At 53.8% G+C, this 14,256-nt stretch overlaps 1 protein-coding gene across 1 annotated transcript; it reads left to right on the top strand.

Annotated features, from left to right (window-relative positions):
• Positions 1 to 331: 331 nt before the first annotated feature.
• LOC134667528 (uncharacterized) lies at positions 332 to 14,036 on the top strand. Its single transcript, XM_063524978.1, has 6 exons — positions 332 to 541; positions 652 to 1,389; positions 1,449 to 2,920; positions 5,147 to 8,593; positions 10,820 to 13,064; positions 13,926 to 14,036. The coding sequence occupies exons 1-6, from the start codon at positions 332 to 334 to the stop codon at positions 14,034 to 14,036; spliced, it is 8,223 nt and encodes a 2,740-aa protein (XP_063381048.1).
• The last annotated feature ends 220 nt before the right edge of the window (positions 14,037 to 14,256 follow it).

Genomic DNA, 14,256 nt, shown 5'->3' with positions numbered 1-14,256 from the left:
AACAAACGTGATTTTTGACGAAAGTTAAGCAACGTCGGGAGGGGTCAGTACTTGGATGGGTGACCGTTTTCTTTTTGCTTTTTTTTGTTTTTTTTTTTTGCATTATGGTACGGAACCCTTCGTGCGCGAGTCCGACTCGCACTTGCCCGGTTTTTTTAAAATTATGTCACTAGCTCAATATGAACCAAGGAGGTTTTAAGTAAAATGCTTGTTAAAAGTTAAGGTATAAAATTAGTTTTTTTTTTAATACTTACTAACGTTTATGTAACGTAATGTGACACCGTATTTAAGAATTATTTCGCTTAATTTTATTTTTCTTTGCTTTGCAACAATGACGCCAGCGGCGACGGCCTCTCCGACCCCGAGCGGCCCGAGCTCGACCCATCAGAAACGCCTAGTCGCGAGGGTCCTGCCACTCCCGCCCCCGCCGCTACGCCTCCCCCATGGGATGCGCGAGAGCGACCGATGGGTCCCCCCGGAGCCGGTGGTCGACGTAGCCGGCGATCACGATCAGCCCGGTAATCGCGGCGGCAGCAGACGCGTACTGCGAAACTGCGATTGGGACTGCAGCGGGCCCGGGAGTTAGGGAGGGGTTCGTTGTCGGTCCCCCCGGAGCCGGTGGTCGACGTAATAGCCGGCGATCACGATCAGCCCGGTAATCGCGGCGGCAGCAGAGTGCTGCAGCGGGCCCGGGAGTTACGGAGGGGTTCGTTGTCGGTCCCCCCGGAGCCGGTGGTCGACGTAATAGCCGGCGATCACGATCAGCCCGGTAATCGCGGCGGCAGCAGAGTGCTGCAGCGGGCCCGGGAGTTACGGAGGGGTTCGTTGTCGGTCCCCCCGGAGCCGGTGGTCGACGTAATAGCCGGCGATCACGATCAGCCCGGTAATCGCGGCGGCAGCAGAGTGCTGCAGCGGGCCCGGGAGTTACGGAGGGGTTCGTTGTCGGTCCCCCCGGAGCCGGTGGTCGACGTAATAGCCGGCGATCACGATCAGCCCGGTAATCGCGGCGGCAGCAGAGTGCTGCAGCGGGCCCGGGAGTTACGGAGGGGTTCGTTGTCGGTCCCCCCGGAGCCGGTGGTCGACGTAATAGCCGGCGATCACGATCAGCCCGGTAATCGCGGCGGCAGCAGAGTGCTGCAGCGGGCCCGGGAGTTACGGAGGGGTTCGTTGTCGGTCCCCCCGGAGCCGGTGGTCGACGTAATAGCCGGCGATCACGATCAGCCCGGTAATCGCGGCGGCAGCAGAGTGCTGCAGCGGGCCCGGGAGTTACGGAGGGGTTCGTTGTCGGTCCCCCCGGAGCCGGTGGTCGACGTAATAGCCGGCGATCACGATCAGCCCGGTAATCGCGGGGCAGCAGAGTGCTGCAGCGGGCCCGGGAGTTACGGAGGGGTTCGTTGTCGGTCCCCCCGGAGCCGGTGGTCGACGTAATAGCCGGCGATCACGATCAGCCCGGTAATCGCGGCGGCAGCAGACGCGTACTGCGATTGGGGCAGCAGCAGGCCCGGGAGTTAGGGAAGGGTTCGTTGTCGGTCCCCCCGGAGCCGGTGGTCGACGTAATAGCCGGCGATCACGATCAGCCCGGTAATCGCTGCGGCAGCAGAGTGCTGCAGCGGGCCCGGGAGTTACGGAGGGGTTCGTTGTCGGTCCCCCCGGAGCCGGTGGTCGACGTAATAGCCGGCGATCACGATCAGCCCGGTAATCGCGGCGGCAGCAGAGTGCTGCAGCGGGCCCGGGAGTTACGGAGGGGTTCGTTGTCGGTCCCCCCGGAGCCGGTGGTCGACGTAATAGCCGGCGATCACGATCAGCCCGGTAATCGCGGCGGCAGCAGAGTGCTGCAGCGGGCCCGGGAGTTACGGATAGGTTCGTTGTCGGTCCCCCCGGAGCCGGTGGTCGACGTAATAGCCGGCGATCACGATCAGCCCGGTAATCGCGGCGGCAGCAGACGCGTACTGCGATTGGGGCAGCAGCAGGCCCGGGAGTTAGGGAAGGGTTCGTTGTCGGTCCCCCCGGAGCCGGTGGTCGACGTAATAGCCGGCGATCACGATCAGCCCGGTAATCGCGGCGGCAGCAGAGTGCTGCAGCGGGCCCGGGAGTTACGGAGGGGTTCGTTGTCGGTCCCCCCGGAGACGGTGGTCAACGTAATAGCCGGCGATCACGATCAGCCCGGTAATCGCGGCGGCAGCAGAGTGCTGCAGCGGGCCCGGGAGTTACGGAGGGGTTCGTTGTCGGTCCCCCCGGAGCCGGTGGTCGACGTAATAGCCGGCGATCACGATCAGCCCGGTAATCGCGGCGGCAGCAGACGCGTACTGCGATTGGGGCAGCAGCAGGCCCGGGAGTTAGGGAAGGGTTCGTTGTCGGTCCCCCCGGAGCCGGTGGTCGACGTAATAGCCGGCGATCACGATCAGCCCGGTAATCGCGGCGGCAGCAGAGTGCTGCAGCGGGCCCGGGAGTTACGGAGGGGTTCGTTGTCGGTCCCCCCGGAGCCGGTGGTCGACGTAATAGCCGGCGATCACGATCAGCCCGGTAATCGCGGCGGCAGCAGAGTGCTGCAGCGGGCCCGGGAGTTACGGAGGGGTTCGTTGTCGGTCCCCCCGGAGCCGGTGGTCGACGTAATAGCCGGCGATCACGATCAGCCCGGTAATCGCGGCGGCAGCAGACGCGTACTGCGATTGGGGCAGCAGCAGGCCCGGGAGTTAGGGAAGGGTTCGTTGTCGGTCCCCCCGGAGCCGGTGGTCGACGTAATAGCCGGCGATCACGATCAGCCCGGTAATCGCGGCGGCAGCAGAGTGCTGCAGCGGGCCCGGGAGTTACGGAGGGGTTCGTTGTCGGTCCCCCCGGAGACGGTGGTCGACGTAATAGCCGGCGATCACGATCAGCCCGGTAATCGCGGCGGCAGCAGAGTGCTGCAGCGGGCCCGGGAGTTACGGACCCAGCAAACATTTTTGGTCGATATTCCGAAAAAGGCACCTATTTTAGGTCGCACAATTTAGGAGACCAAAATGAGGCACGTCGAATCGACGTCGTGGGCACGTCGAGTCGACATAAATGGGGAAAAAACGCACGTGCCGGCGACGTATTTATTGACGGTAAATTAGTGATTACAACCATTAGGTCAACACTAGGTCATGTTTCCGACGTGGATTCGACGTCGCCACGACGTGCCGCGTAGTGAAAATGTACTAATTTGGTATTCTTTACCACCTTTAGACGTGATGGCGACATATTTTTATCCATATAATTAATTACTCTGCGAGGCAATATTTAGATGAGACGCGATGAAGAGAAAAAGAGACACAAACATTACGCTTATAAATTCTTTTCACTCAGAAACAAAATGTCTAGAGTCTGGCTAGCCAAAAATTGTTGACAGATATTTCGTTGTTGTATCACCAATTGTCTATGATTTTAAAAAAAGCTAAAAGTCAGTTGTCAATTTATGTCATTCATTCAAATTGTTTGCTGGATTTAAGGGGTCTATTTTAAATAATATTAATAATTTCTATACTGAGTGAGGTTCGCAAACTATTATTTAAACACGTAAATAATTACGACAATGTGCGAAGTCGACGTGTAGCGTTGTATAACGAAAAACTGCAATGTTTACAACTCCTAACCAAATGTAAACAAATTATGAGGTTGGTGCTCTATAAATATTTTGATACTTTAAATACTAGTTCTAACATTTGCCTATTACTTTGATTAAGTACGTGAATTTATTAATGCCTGAATCTCAGAAACAGGACAAGTGTATAAAGAAACGGATAAACTAAAAGTTCTGAAATATATCTATAAAATCTAAATATTGGAACGTAAACATATGTGTTTGTCATTGATTGTACTTTAAATGGTGGTAGAAATTATGTGAGCTGACTTTGAGAGCACGTAAACGTTTATTTAAATTATTTCCTTAGGTACCTTACTTGTCAAAATATTGTCTAGTATCAAACCTATAATTCCTACTACACAAAGTATGACCCCGAGTATGAGCCCGAGATTTTTTGAATTTCCCGCCAATAACTTAGGTAAAATTTCAGTAGCCAGACTCTAACAAGAAAACAACTTTAAGTTGTGCAATGATAATGGCGGCCACTAAGTCATGTAAAATAATTTAGGCCGATTACGCTGATGAAGAACGATGAAATCTAGTGCACAGAAAATTTTTTCGTGCAGTATGTTAGGTTTACATACAAAACTATCGATGGGCTTTTGAAATATTTAAGTTTTCAACATTTTATAAAATCAAAATGCATATATTTGCTTGTAATTGAGTGTTGTAATTGAATATTTGTGTGTGTGAGTGTATTGACTTGATCAAAATTATTGTTTTATTTTGAATATCAGCACAATGAAGTACCGTGCGATGGCACCATTCAAGATATAACAACTTAAATTATGCAATTTCATATTTAGCATCTCGTTATAATGAAAAAAAATGGCGTCACAACCTTATGGTATTGATAGTACTTTACAAGTGATTTTAACTATATGGTCGCAATTTGGTATCTATTTTAAGTAACATTTACCTAAAATTAGTAGCTAAATCGACATAAAATCGACGACCTAAAGGTCTCCGTATAAGAAATAATTACGTCGCAAATACACCTAAAATGTCTTATTAGTACATTTGACCTATTGGTCAGACGTTGCAGTTAATTTTATCTAATATTTCGACTTATTTTCAACCATTAAGTCCCTGACTTCATGGTCCCCGTATAAGAAATAATTACGTCGTATATACACCTAAAATGCCTTATTAGTATATTTGACCTATTGGTCAGAGTACGAAGTTAATTTTACCTAGTAATACAACTTATTTTCAACCATTAAGTCCGTGACTTCATAGTCCCCGTATAAGTAATAATTACGTCGCAAATACACCTAAAATACCTTATTAGTAGATTTGACCTATTAGTCAGGGTTTAAGGTTAATTTTACCTAATATTTTGCCTTATTTTCAACCCCTAAGTCCCTGACTTCATGGTGTATTTATGAAGTGAAATTTACGTTTTATTAGCCCTATATTTTGACTTGGAAGTAAAAGTGTACAATACGTAAAATAATTGGTGACTTAGGACGTCATTTTCACTTAAATTGGTAAAATCTTCTTCGAGCCTAGGAAAAAATACTTAAAATGTTTGCTGGGGAGGGGTTCGTTGTCGGTCCCCCCGGAGCCGGTGGTCGACGTAATAGCCGGCGATCACGATCAGCCCGGTAATCGCGGCGGCAGCAGACGCGTACTGCGATTGGGGCAGCAGCGGGCCCGGGAGTTACGGAGGGGTTCGTTGTCGGTCCCCCCGGAGACGGTGGTCGACGTAATAGCCGGCGATCACGATCAGCCCGGTAATCGCGGCGGCAGCAGACGCGTACTGCGATTGGGGCAGCAGCAGGCCCGGGAGTTAGGGAAGGGTTCGTTGTCGGTCCCCCCGGAGCCGGTGGTCGACGTAATAGCCGGCGATCACGATCAGCCCGGTAATCGCGGCGGCAGCAGAGTGCTGCAGCGGGCCCGGGAGTTACGGAGGGGTTCGTTGTCGGTCCCCCCGGAGCCGGTGGTCGACGTAATAGCCGGCGATCACGATCAGCCCGGTAATCGCGGCGGCAGCAGAGTGCTGCAGCGGGCCCGGGAGTTACGGAGGGGTTCGTTGTCGGTCCCCCCGGAGCCGGTGGTCGACGTAATAGCCGGCGATCACGATCAGCCCGGTAATCGCGGCGGCAGCAGAGTGCTGCAGCGGGCCCGGGAGTTACGGAGGGGTTCGTTGTCGGTCCCCCCGGAGCCGGTGGTCGACGTAATAGCCGGCGATCACGATCAGCCCGGTAATCGCGGCGGCAGCAGACGCGTACTGCGATTGGGGCAGCAGCAGGCCCGGGAGTTAGGGAAGGGTTCGTTGTCGGTCCCCCCGGAGCCAGTGGTCGACGTAATAGCCGGCGATCACGATCAGCCCGGTAATCGCGGTGGCAGCAGAGTGCTGCAGCGGGCCCGGGAGTTACGGAGGGGTTCGTTGTCGGTCCCCCCGGAGCCGGTGGTCGACGTAATAGCCGGCGATCACGATCAGCCCGGTAATCGCGGCGGCAGCAGAGTGCTGCAGCGGGCCCGGGAGTTACGGAGGGGTTCGTTGTCGGTCCCCCCGGAGCCGGTGGTCGACGTAATAGCCGGCGATCACGATCAGCCCGGTAATCGCGGCGGCAGCAGAGTGCTGCAGCGGACCCGGGAGTTACGGATGGGTTCGTTGTCGGTCCCCCCGGAGCCGGTGGTCGACGTAATAGCCGGCGATCACGATCAGCCCGGTAATCGCGGCGGCAGCAGACGCGTACTGCGATTGGGGCAGCAGCAGGCCCGGGAGTTAGGGAAGGGTTCGTTGTCGGTCCCCCCGGAGCCGGTGGTCGACGTAATAGCCGGCGATCACGATCAGCCCGGTAATCGCGGCGGCAGCAGAGTGCTGCAGCGGGCCCGGGAGTTACGGAGGGGTTCGTTGTCGGTCCCCCCGGAGACGGTGGTCAACGTAATAGCCGGCGATCACGATCAGCCCGGTAATCGCGGCGGCAGCAGAGTGCTGCAGCGGGCCCGGGAGTTACGGAGGGGTTCGTTGTCGGTCCCCCCGGAGCCGGTGGTCGACGTAATAGCCGGCGATCACGATCAGCCCGGTAATCGCGGCGGCAGCAGACGCGTACTGCGATTGGGGCAGCAGCAGGCCCGGGAGTTAGGGAAGGGTTCGTTGTCGGTCCCCCCGGAGCCGGTGGTCGACGTAATAGCCGGCGATCACGATCAGCCCGGTAATCGCGGCGGCAGCAGAGTGCTGCAGCGGGCCCGGGAGTTACGGAGGGGTTCGTTGTCGGTCCCCCCGGAGCCGGTGGTCGACGTAATAGCCGGCGATCACGATCAGCCCGGTAATCGCGGCGGCAGCAGACGCGTACTGCGATTGGGGCAGCAGCAGGCCCGGGAGTTAGGGAAGGGTTCGTTGTCGGTCCCCCCGGAGCCGGTGGTCGACGTAATAGCCGGCGATCACGATCAGCCCGGTAATCGCGGCGGCAGCAGAGTGCTGCAGCGGGCCCGGGAGTTACGGAGGGGTTCGTTGTCGGTCCCCCCGGAGCCGGTGGTCGACGTAATAGCCGGCGATCACGATCAGCCCGGTAATCGCGGCGGCAGCAGAGTGCTGCAGCGGGCCCGGGAGTTACGGAGGGGTTCGTTGTCGGTCCCCCCGGAGCCGGTGGTCGACGTAATAGCCGGCGATCACGATCAGCCCGGTAATCGCGGCGGCAGCAGACGCGTACTGCGATTGGGGCAGCAGCAGGCCCGGGAGTTAGGGAAGGGTTCGTTGTCGGTCCCCCCGGAGCCGGTGGTCGACGTAATAGCCGGCGATCACGATCAGCCCGGTAATCGCGGCGGCAGCAGAGTGCTGCAGCGGGCCCGGGAGTTACGGAGGGGTTCGTTGTCGGTCCCCCCGGAGCCGGTGGTCGACGTAATAGCCGGCGATCACGATCAGCCCGGTAATCGCGGCGGCAGCAGAGTGCTGCAGCGGGCCCGGGAGTTACGGAGGGGTTCGTTGTCGGTCCCCCCGGAGACGGTGGTCAACGTAATAGCCGGCGATCACGATCAGCCCGGTAATCGCGGCGGCAGCAGAGTGCTGCAGCGGGCCCGGGAGTTACGGAGGGGTTCGTTGTCGGTCCCCCCGGAGCCGGTGGTCGACGTAATAGCCGGCGATCACGATCAGCCCGGTAATCGCGGCGGCAGCAGACGCGTACTGCGATTGGGGCAGCAGCAGGCCCGGGAGTTAGGGAAGGGTTCGTTGTCGGTCCCCCCGGAGCCGGTGGTCGACGTAATAGCCGGCGATCACGATCAGCCCGGTAATCGCGGCGGCAGCAGAGTGCTGCAGCGGGCCCGGGAGTTACGGAGGGGTTCGTTGTCGGTCCCCCCGGAGCCGGTGGTCGACGTAATAGCCGGCGATCACGATCAGCCCGGTAATCGCGGCGGCAGCAGACGCGTACTGCGATTGGGGCAGCAGCAGGCCCGGGAGTTAGGGAAGGGTTCGTTGTCGGTCCCCCCGGAGCCGGTGGTCGACGTAATAGCCGGCGATCACGATCAGCCCGGTAATCGCGGCGGCAGCAGAGTGCTGCAGCGGGCCCGGGAGTTACGGAGGGGTTCGTTGTCGGTCCCCCCGGAGCCGGTGGTCGACGTAATAGCCGGCGATCACGATCAGCCCGGTAATCGCGGCGGCAGCAGAGTGCTGCAGCGGGCCCGGGAGTTACGGAGGGGTTCGTTGTCGGTCCCCCCGGAGCCGGTGGTCGACGTAATAGCCGGCGATCACGATCAGCCCGGTAATCGCGGCGGCAGCAGACGCGTACTGCGATTGGGGCAGCAGCAGGCCCGGGAGTTAGGGAAGGGTTCGTTGTCGGTCCCCCCGGAGCCGGTGGTCGACGTAATAGCCGGCGATCACGATCAGCCCGGTAATCGCGGCGGCAGCAGAGTGCTGCAGCGGGCCCGGGAGTTACGGAGGGGTTCGTTGTCGGTCCCCCCGGAGACGGTGGTCGACGTAATAGCCGGCGATCACGATCAGCCCGGTAATCGCGGCGGCAGCAGAGTGCTGCAGCGGGCCCGGGAGTTACGGACCCAGCAAACATTTTTGGTCGATATTCCGAAAAAGGCACCTATTTTAGGTCGCACAATTTAGGAGACCAAAATGAGGCACGTCGAATCGACGTCGTGGGCACGTCGAGTCGACATAAATGGGGAAAAAACGCACGTGCCGGCGACGTATTTATTGACGGTAAATTAGTGATTACAACCATTAGGTCAACACTAGGTCATGTTTCCGACGTGGATTCGACGTCGCCACGACGTGCCGCGTAGTGAAAATGTACTAATTTGGTATTCTTTACCACCTTTAGACGTGATGGCGACATATTTTTATCCATATAATTAATTACTCTGCGAGGCAATATTTAGATGAGACGCGATGAAGAGAAAAAGAGACACAAACATTACGCTTATAAATTCTTTTCACTCAGAAACAAAATGTCTAGAGTCTGGCTAGCCAAAAATTGTTGACAGATATTTCGTTGTTGTATCACCAATTGTCTATGATTTTAAAAAAAGCTAAAAGTCAGTTGTCAATTTATGTCATTCATTCAAATTGTTTGCTGGATTTAAGGGGTCTATTTTAAATAATATTAATAATTTCTATACTGAGTGAGGTTCGCAAACTATTATTTAAACACGTAAATAATTACGACAATGTGCGAAGTCGACGTGTAGCGTTGTATAACGAAAAACTGCAATGTTTACAACTCCTAACCAAATGTAAACAAATTATGAGGTTGGTGCTCTATAAATATTTTGATACTTTAAATACTAGTTCTAACATTTGCCTATTACTTTGATTAAGTACGTGAATTTATTAATGCCTGAATCTCAGAAACAGGACAAGTGTATAAAGAAACGGATAAACTAAAAGTTCTGAAATATATCTATAAAATCTAAATATTGGAACGTAAACATATGTGTTTGTCATTGATTGTACTTTAAATGGTGGTAGAAATTATGTGAGCTGACTTTGAGAGCACGTAAACGTTTATTTAAATTATTTCCTTAGGTACCTTACTTGTCAAAATATTGTCTAGTATCAAACCTATAATTCCTACTACACAAAGTATGACCCCGAGTATGAGCCCGAGATTTTTTGAATTTCCCGCCAATAACTTAGGTAAAATTTCAGTAGCCAGACTCTAACAAGAAAACAACTTTAAGTTGTGCAATGATAATGGCGGCCACTAAGTCATGTAAAATAATTTAGGCCGATTACGCTGATGAAGAACGATGAAATCTAGTGCACAGAAAATTTTTTCGTGCAGTATGTTAGGTTTACATACAAAACTATCGATGGGCTTTTGAAATATTTAAGTTTTCAACATTTTATAAAATCAAAATTCATATATTTGCTTGTAATTGAGTGTTGTAATTGAATATTTGTGTGTGTGAGTGTATTGACTTGATCAAAATTATTGTTTTATTTTGAATATCAGCACAATGAAGTACCGTGCGATGGCACCATTCAAGATATAACAACTTAAATTATGCAATTTCATATTTAGCATCTCGTTATAATGAAAAAAAATGGCGGCACAACCTTATGGTATTGATAGTACTTTACAAGTGATTTTAACTATATGGTCGCAATTTGGTATCTATTTTAAGTAACATTTACCTAAAATTAGTAGCTAAATCGACATAAAATCGACGACCTAAAGGTCTCCGTATAAGAAATAATTACGTCGCAAATACACCTAAAATGTCTTATTAGTACATTTGACCTATTGGTCAGACGTTGCAGTTAATTTTATCTAATATTTCGACTTATTTTCAACCATTAAGTCCCTGACTTCATGGTCCCCGTATAAGAAATAATTACGTCGTATATACACCTAAAATGCCTTATTAGTATATTTGACCTATTGGTCAGAGTACGAAGTTAATTTTACCTAGTAATACAACTTATTTTCAACCATTAAGTCCGTGACTTCATAGTCCCCGTATAAGTAATAATTACGTCGCAAATACACCTAAAATACCTTATTAGTAGATTTGACCTATTAGTCAGGGTTTAAGGTTAATTTTACCTAATATTTTGCCTTATTTTCAACCCCTAAGTCCCTGACTTCATGGTGTATTTATGAAGTGAAATTTACGTTTTATTAGCCCTATATTTTGACTTGGAAGTAAAAGTGTACAATACGTAAAATAATTGGTGACTTAGGACGTCATTTTCACTTAAATTGGTAAAATCTTCTTCGAGCCTAGGAAAAAATACTTAAAATGTTTGCTGGGGAGGGGTTCGTTGTCGGTCCCCCCGGAGCCGGTGGTCGACGTAATAGCCGGCGATCACGATCAGCCCGGTAATCGCGGCGGCAGCAGACGCGTACTGCGATTGGGGCAGCAGCGGGCCCGGGAGTTACGGAGGGGTTCGTTGTCGGTCCCCCCGGAGACGGTGGTCGACGTAATAGCCGGCGATCACGATCAGCCCGGTAATCGCGGCGGCAGCAGACGCGTACTGCGATTGGGGCAGCAGCAGGCCCGGGAGTTAGGGAAGGGTTCGTTGTCGGTCCCCCCGGAGCCGGTGGTCGACGTAATAGCCGGCGATCACGATCAGCCCGGTAATCGCGGCGGCAGCAGAGTGCTGCAGCGGGCCCGGGAGTTACGGAGGGGTTCGTTGTCGGTCCCCCCGGAGCCGGTGGTCGACGTAATAGCCGGCGATCACGATCAGCCCGGTAATCGCGGCGGCAGCAGAGTGCTGCAGCGGGCCCGGGAGTTACGGAGGGGTTCGTTGTCGGTCCCCCCGGAGCCGGTGGTCGACGTAATAGCCGGCGATCACGATCAGCCCGGTAATCGCGGCGGCAGCAGAGTGCTGCAGCGGGCCCGGGAGTTACGGAGGGGTTCGTTGTCGGTCCCCCCGGAGCCGGTGGTCGACGTAATAGCCGGCGATCACGATCAGCCCGGTAATCGCGGCGGCAGCAGACGCGTACTGCGATTGGGGCAGCAGCAGGCCCGGGAGTTAGGGAAGGGTTCGTTGTCGGTCCCCCCGGAGCCAGTGGTCGACGTAATAGCCGGCGATCACGATCAGCCCGGTAATCGCGGTGGCAGCAGAGTGCTGCAGCGGGCCCGGGAGTTACGGAGGGGTTCGTTGTCGGTCCCCCGGGAGACGGTGGTCGACGTAATAGCCGGCGATCACGATCAGCCCGGTAATCGCGGCGGCAGCAGAGTGCTGCAGCGGGCCCGGGAGTTACGGAGGGGTTCGTTGTCGGTCCCCCCGGAGCCGGTGGTCGACGTAATAGCCGGCGATCACGATCAGCCCGGTAATCGCGGCGGCAGCAGACGCGTACTGCGATTGGGGCAGCAGCAGGCCCGGGAGTTAGGGAAGGGTTCGTTGTCGGTCCCCCCGGAGCCGGTGGTCGACGTAATAGCCGGCGATCACGATCAGCCCGGTAATCGCGGCGGCAGCAGAGTGCTGCAGCGGGCCCGGGAGTTACGGAGGGGTTCGTTGTCGGTCCCCCCGGAGCCGGTGGTCGACGTAATAGCCGGCGATCACGATCAGCCCGGTAATCGCGGCGGCAGCAGAGTGCTGCAGCGGGCCCGGGAGTTACGGAGGGGTTCGTGGTCGGTCCCCCCGGAGCCGGTGGTCGACGTAATAGCCGGCGATCACGATCAGCCCGGTAATCGCGGCGGCAGCAGACGCGTACTGCGATTGGGGCAGCAGCAGGCCCGGGAGTTAGGGAAGGGTTCGTTGTCGGTCCCCCCGGAGCCGGTGGTCGACGTAATAGCCGGCGATTACGATCAGCCCGGTAATCGCGGCGGCAGCAGAGTGCTGCAGCGGGCCCGGGAGTTACGGAGGGGTTCGTTGTCGGTCCCCCCGGAGACGGTGGTCGACGTAATAGCCGGCGATCACGATCAGCCCGGTAATCGTGGCGGCAGCAGAGTGCTGCAGCGGGCCCGGGAGTTACGGAGGGGTTCGTTGTCGGTCCCCCCGGAGCCGGTGGTCGACGTAATAGCCGGCGATCACGATCAGCCCGGTAATCGCGGCGGCAGCAGACGCGTACTGCGATTGGGGCAGCAGCGGGCCCGGGAGTTACGGAGGGGTTCGTTGTCGGTCCCCCCGGAGACGGTGGTCGACGTAATAGCCGGCGATCACGATCAGCCCGGTAATCGCGGTGGCAGCAGACGCGTACTGCGATTGGGGCAGCAGCAGGCCCGGGAGTTAGGGAAGGGTTCGTTGTCGGTCCCCCCGGAGCCGGTGGTCGACGTAATAGCCGGCGATCACGATCAGCCCGGTAATCGCGGCGGCAGCAGAGTGCTGCAGCGGGCCCGGGAGTTACGGAGGGGTTCGTTGTCGGTCTCCCCGGAGCCGGTGGTCGACGTAATAGCCGGCGATCACGATCAGCCCGGTAATCGCGGCGGCAGCAGAGTGCTGCAGCGGGCCCGGGAGTTACGGAGGGGTTCGTTGTCGGTCCCCCCGGAGCCGGTGGTCGACGTAATAGCCGGCGATCACGATCAGCCCGGTAATCGCGGCGGCAGCAGACGCGTACTGCGATTGAGGCAGCAGCAGGCCCGGGAGTTAGGGAAGGGTTCGTTGTTTGACCTTTTAGAACAACAACGACCCACTTTCAGACCATGAGATATGAAAATATATTTAGTCATGATATTTTGAGTTTTAATCACCACTACTTGAGTTCACTTTTATTAGCGATTTCATCAAGATGTAGCTTTACTGAATTATATTGGAGTGATATAAAGTTAGAATGTAACTGTAAGATCCTCGTATTTCAACCCGTACAAGATTAGAACCTTTTTCATGTAATGTCATTGAGTTTTTCTTTATTGGTTTAAATGCCATCTAAATGAGTGGCCATCTAAACGTTACGGTCACGTGATCGCTGTCTCGAGTTTATCATTTTTTCCCCACCTCAGAAAGTGCCCAGCGCCGCTAAAGAAGTTTTAACTTCAAAAATTCTCATAAATATTTTGTTAAGTACATCACCTTATAAAGTAAAATATTCCAAAACGTCGTAAAATTCGTGCCAAAACAAACAACTTAAAAACTGTGTGTTTATTCCTAGTATAATGTACTAGTAAACTTACCGTAATCTGTAAGCAAACAATGGAGTGACAGAAGTAGGCGTGCCTGTACAGTCAGCAGCAGAAGTTGCTAAGCGGGCGAGGTGCTCAAAATTACCTTGACACGCTTATTCTCTTAACAATAGAATCGCGTCAAGATCATTTTTAACCCCTGGCCCGCTTGGCAACTTCTGCTACTGACTGTACCAGCGTTCACTGTACACTCACGACACGCACCACGCATGCGATAATACATACAGGATGTTTATTATGTAATATTACTGATGATAATATATGTACAGGATGATTATTATGTGACTCTGGGCAGCTAAAGGTTAAAGTTCTAGGTCAACATTTAAACAGTTGCGTCACGCAGCTGGAGCGACGGCAAAGTCTTTCCATCTCCATCCCCACATTCAGCGCAGAGCTACAGTCGTAGCGCTACGTCGTAGCCGATAACATGTGTTTCCCGGTAAGTAGCGAAAATGCTTTGTAGAAGCAAAACGATATCGTTTTGTGATGAGCTCTGAATGGGTTAAGAAATTATTATTTGACTGACTGCCGTATTCGAACTTCAAGATATTCACAAGAGATGACACGTAGTAGATCCATTCTAGATACGTTATAGTTTAGATATCAACTAGTTCTCTTTTGCAGCG

Source organism: Cydia fagiglandana, chromosome 1 (genome assembly GCF_963556715.1).
Source record: "Cydia fagiglandana chromosome 1, ilCydFagi1.1, whole genome shotgun sequence".
NCBI classification, from domain to species: Eukaryota; Metazoa; Arthropoda; class Insecta; order Lepidoptera; family Tortricidae; genus Cydia; species Cydia fagiglandana.
Note: the sequence above shows the minus strand (reverse complement) of the source record. Positions and strands in the feature narration are given on the sequence as shown.

Bases quoted from the DNA above. Each gene is read 5' to 3' on its own strand.
- LOC134667528 (XM_063524978.1), top strand. From the start codon at position 332: ATGACGCCAGCGGCGACGGCCTCTCCGACCCCGAGCGGCCCGAGCTCG. The intron at 1,390-1,448 runs GTTCGTTGTCGG...GATCACGATCAG, and splicing joins GGCCCGGGAGTTACGGAGGG to CCCGGTAATCGCGGCGGCAG. The intron at 8,594-10,819 runs GTTACGGACCCA...TTTGCTGGGGAG, and splicing joins GTGCTGCAGCGGGCCCGGGA to GGGTTCGTTGTCGGTCCCCC.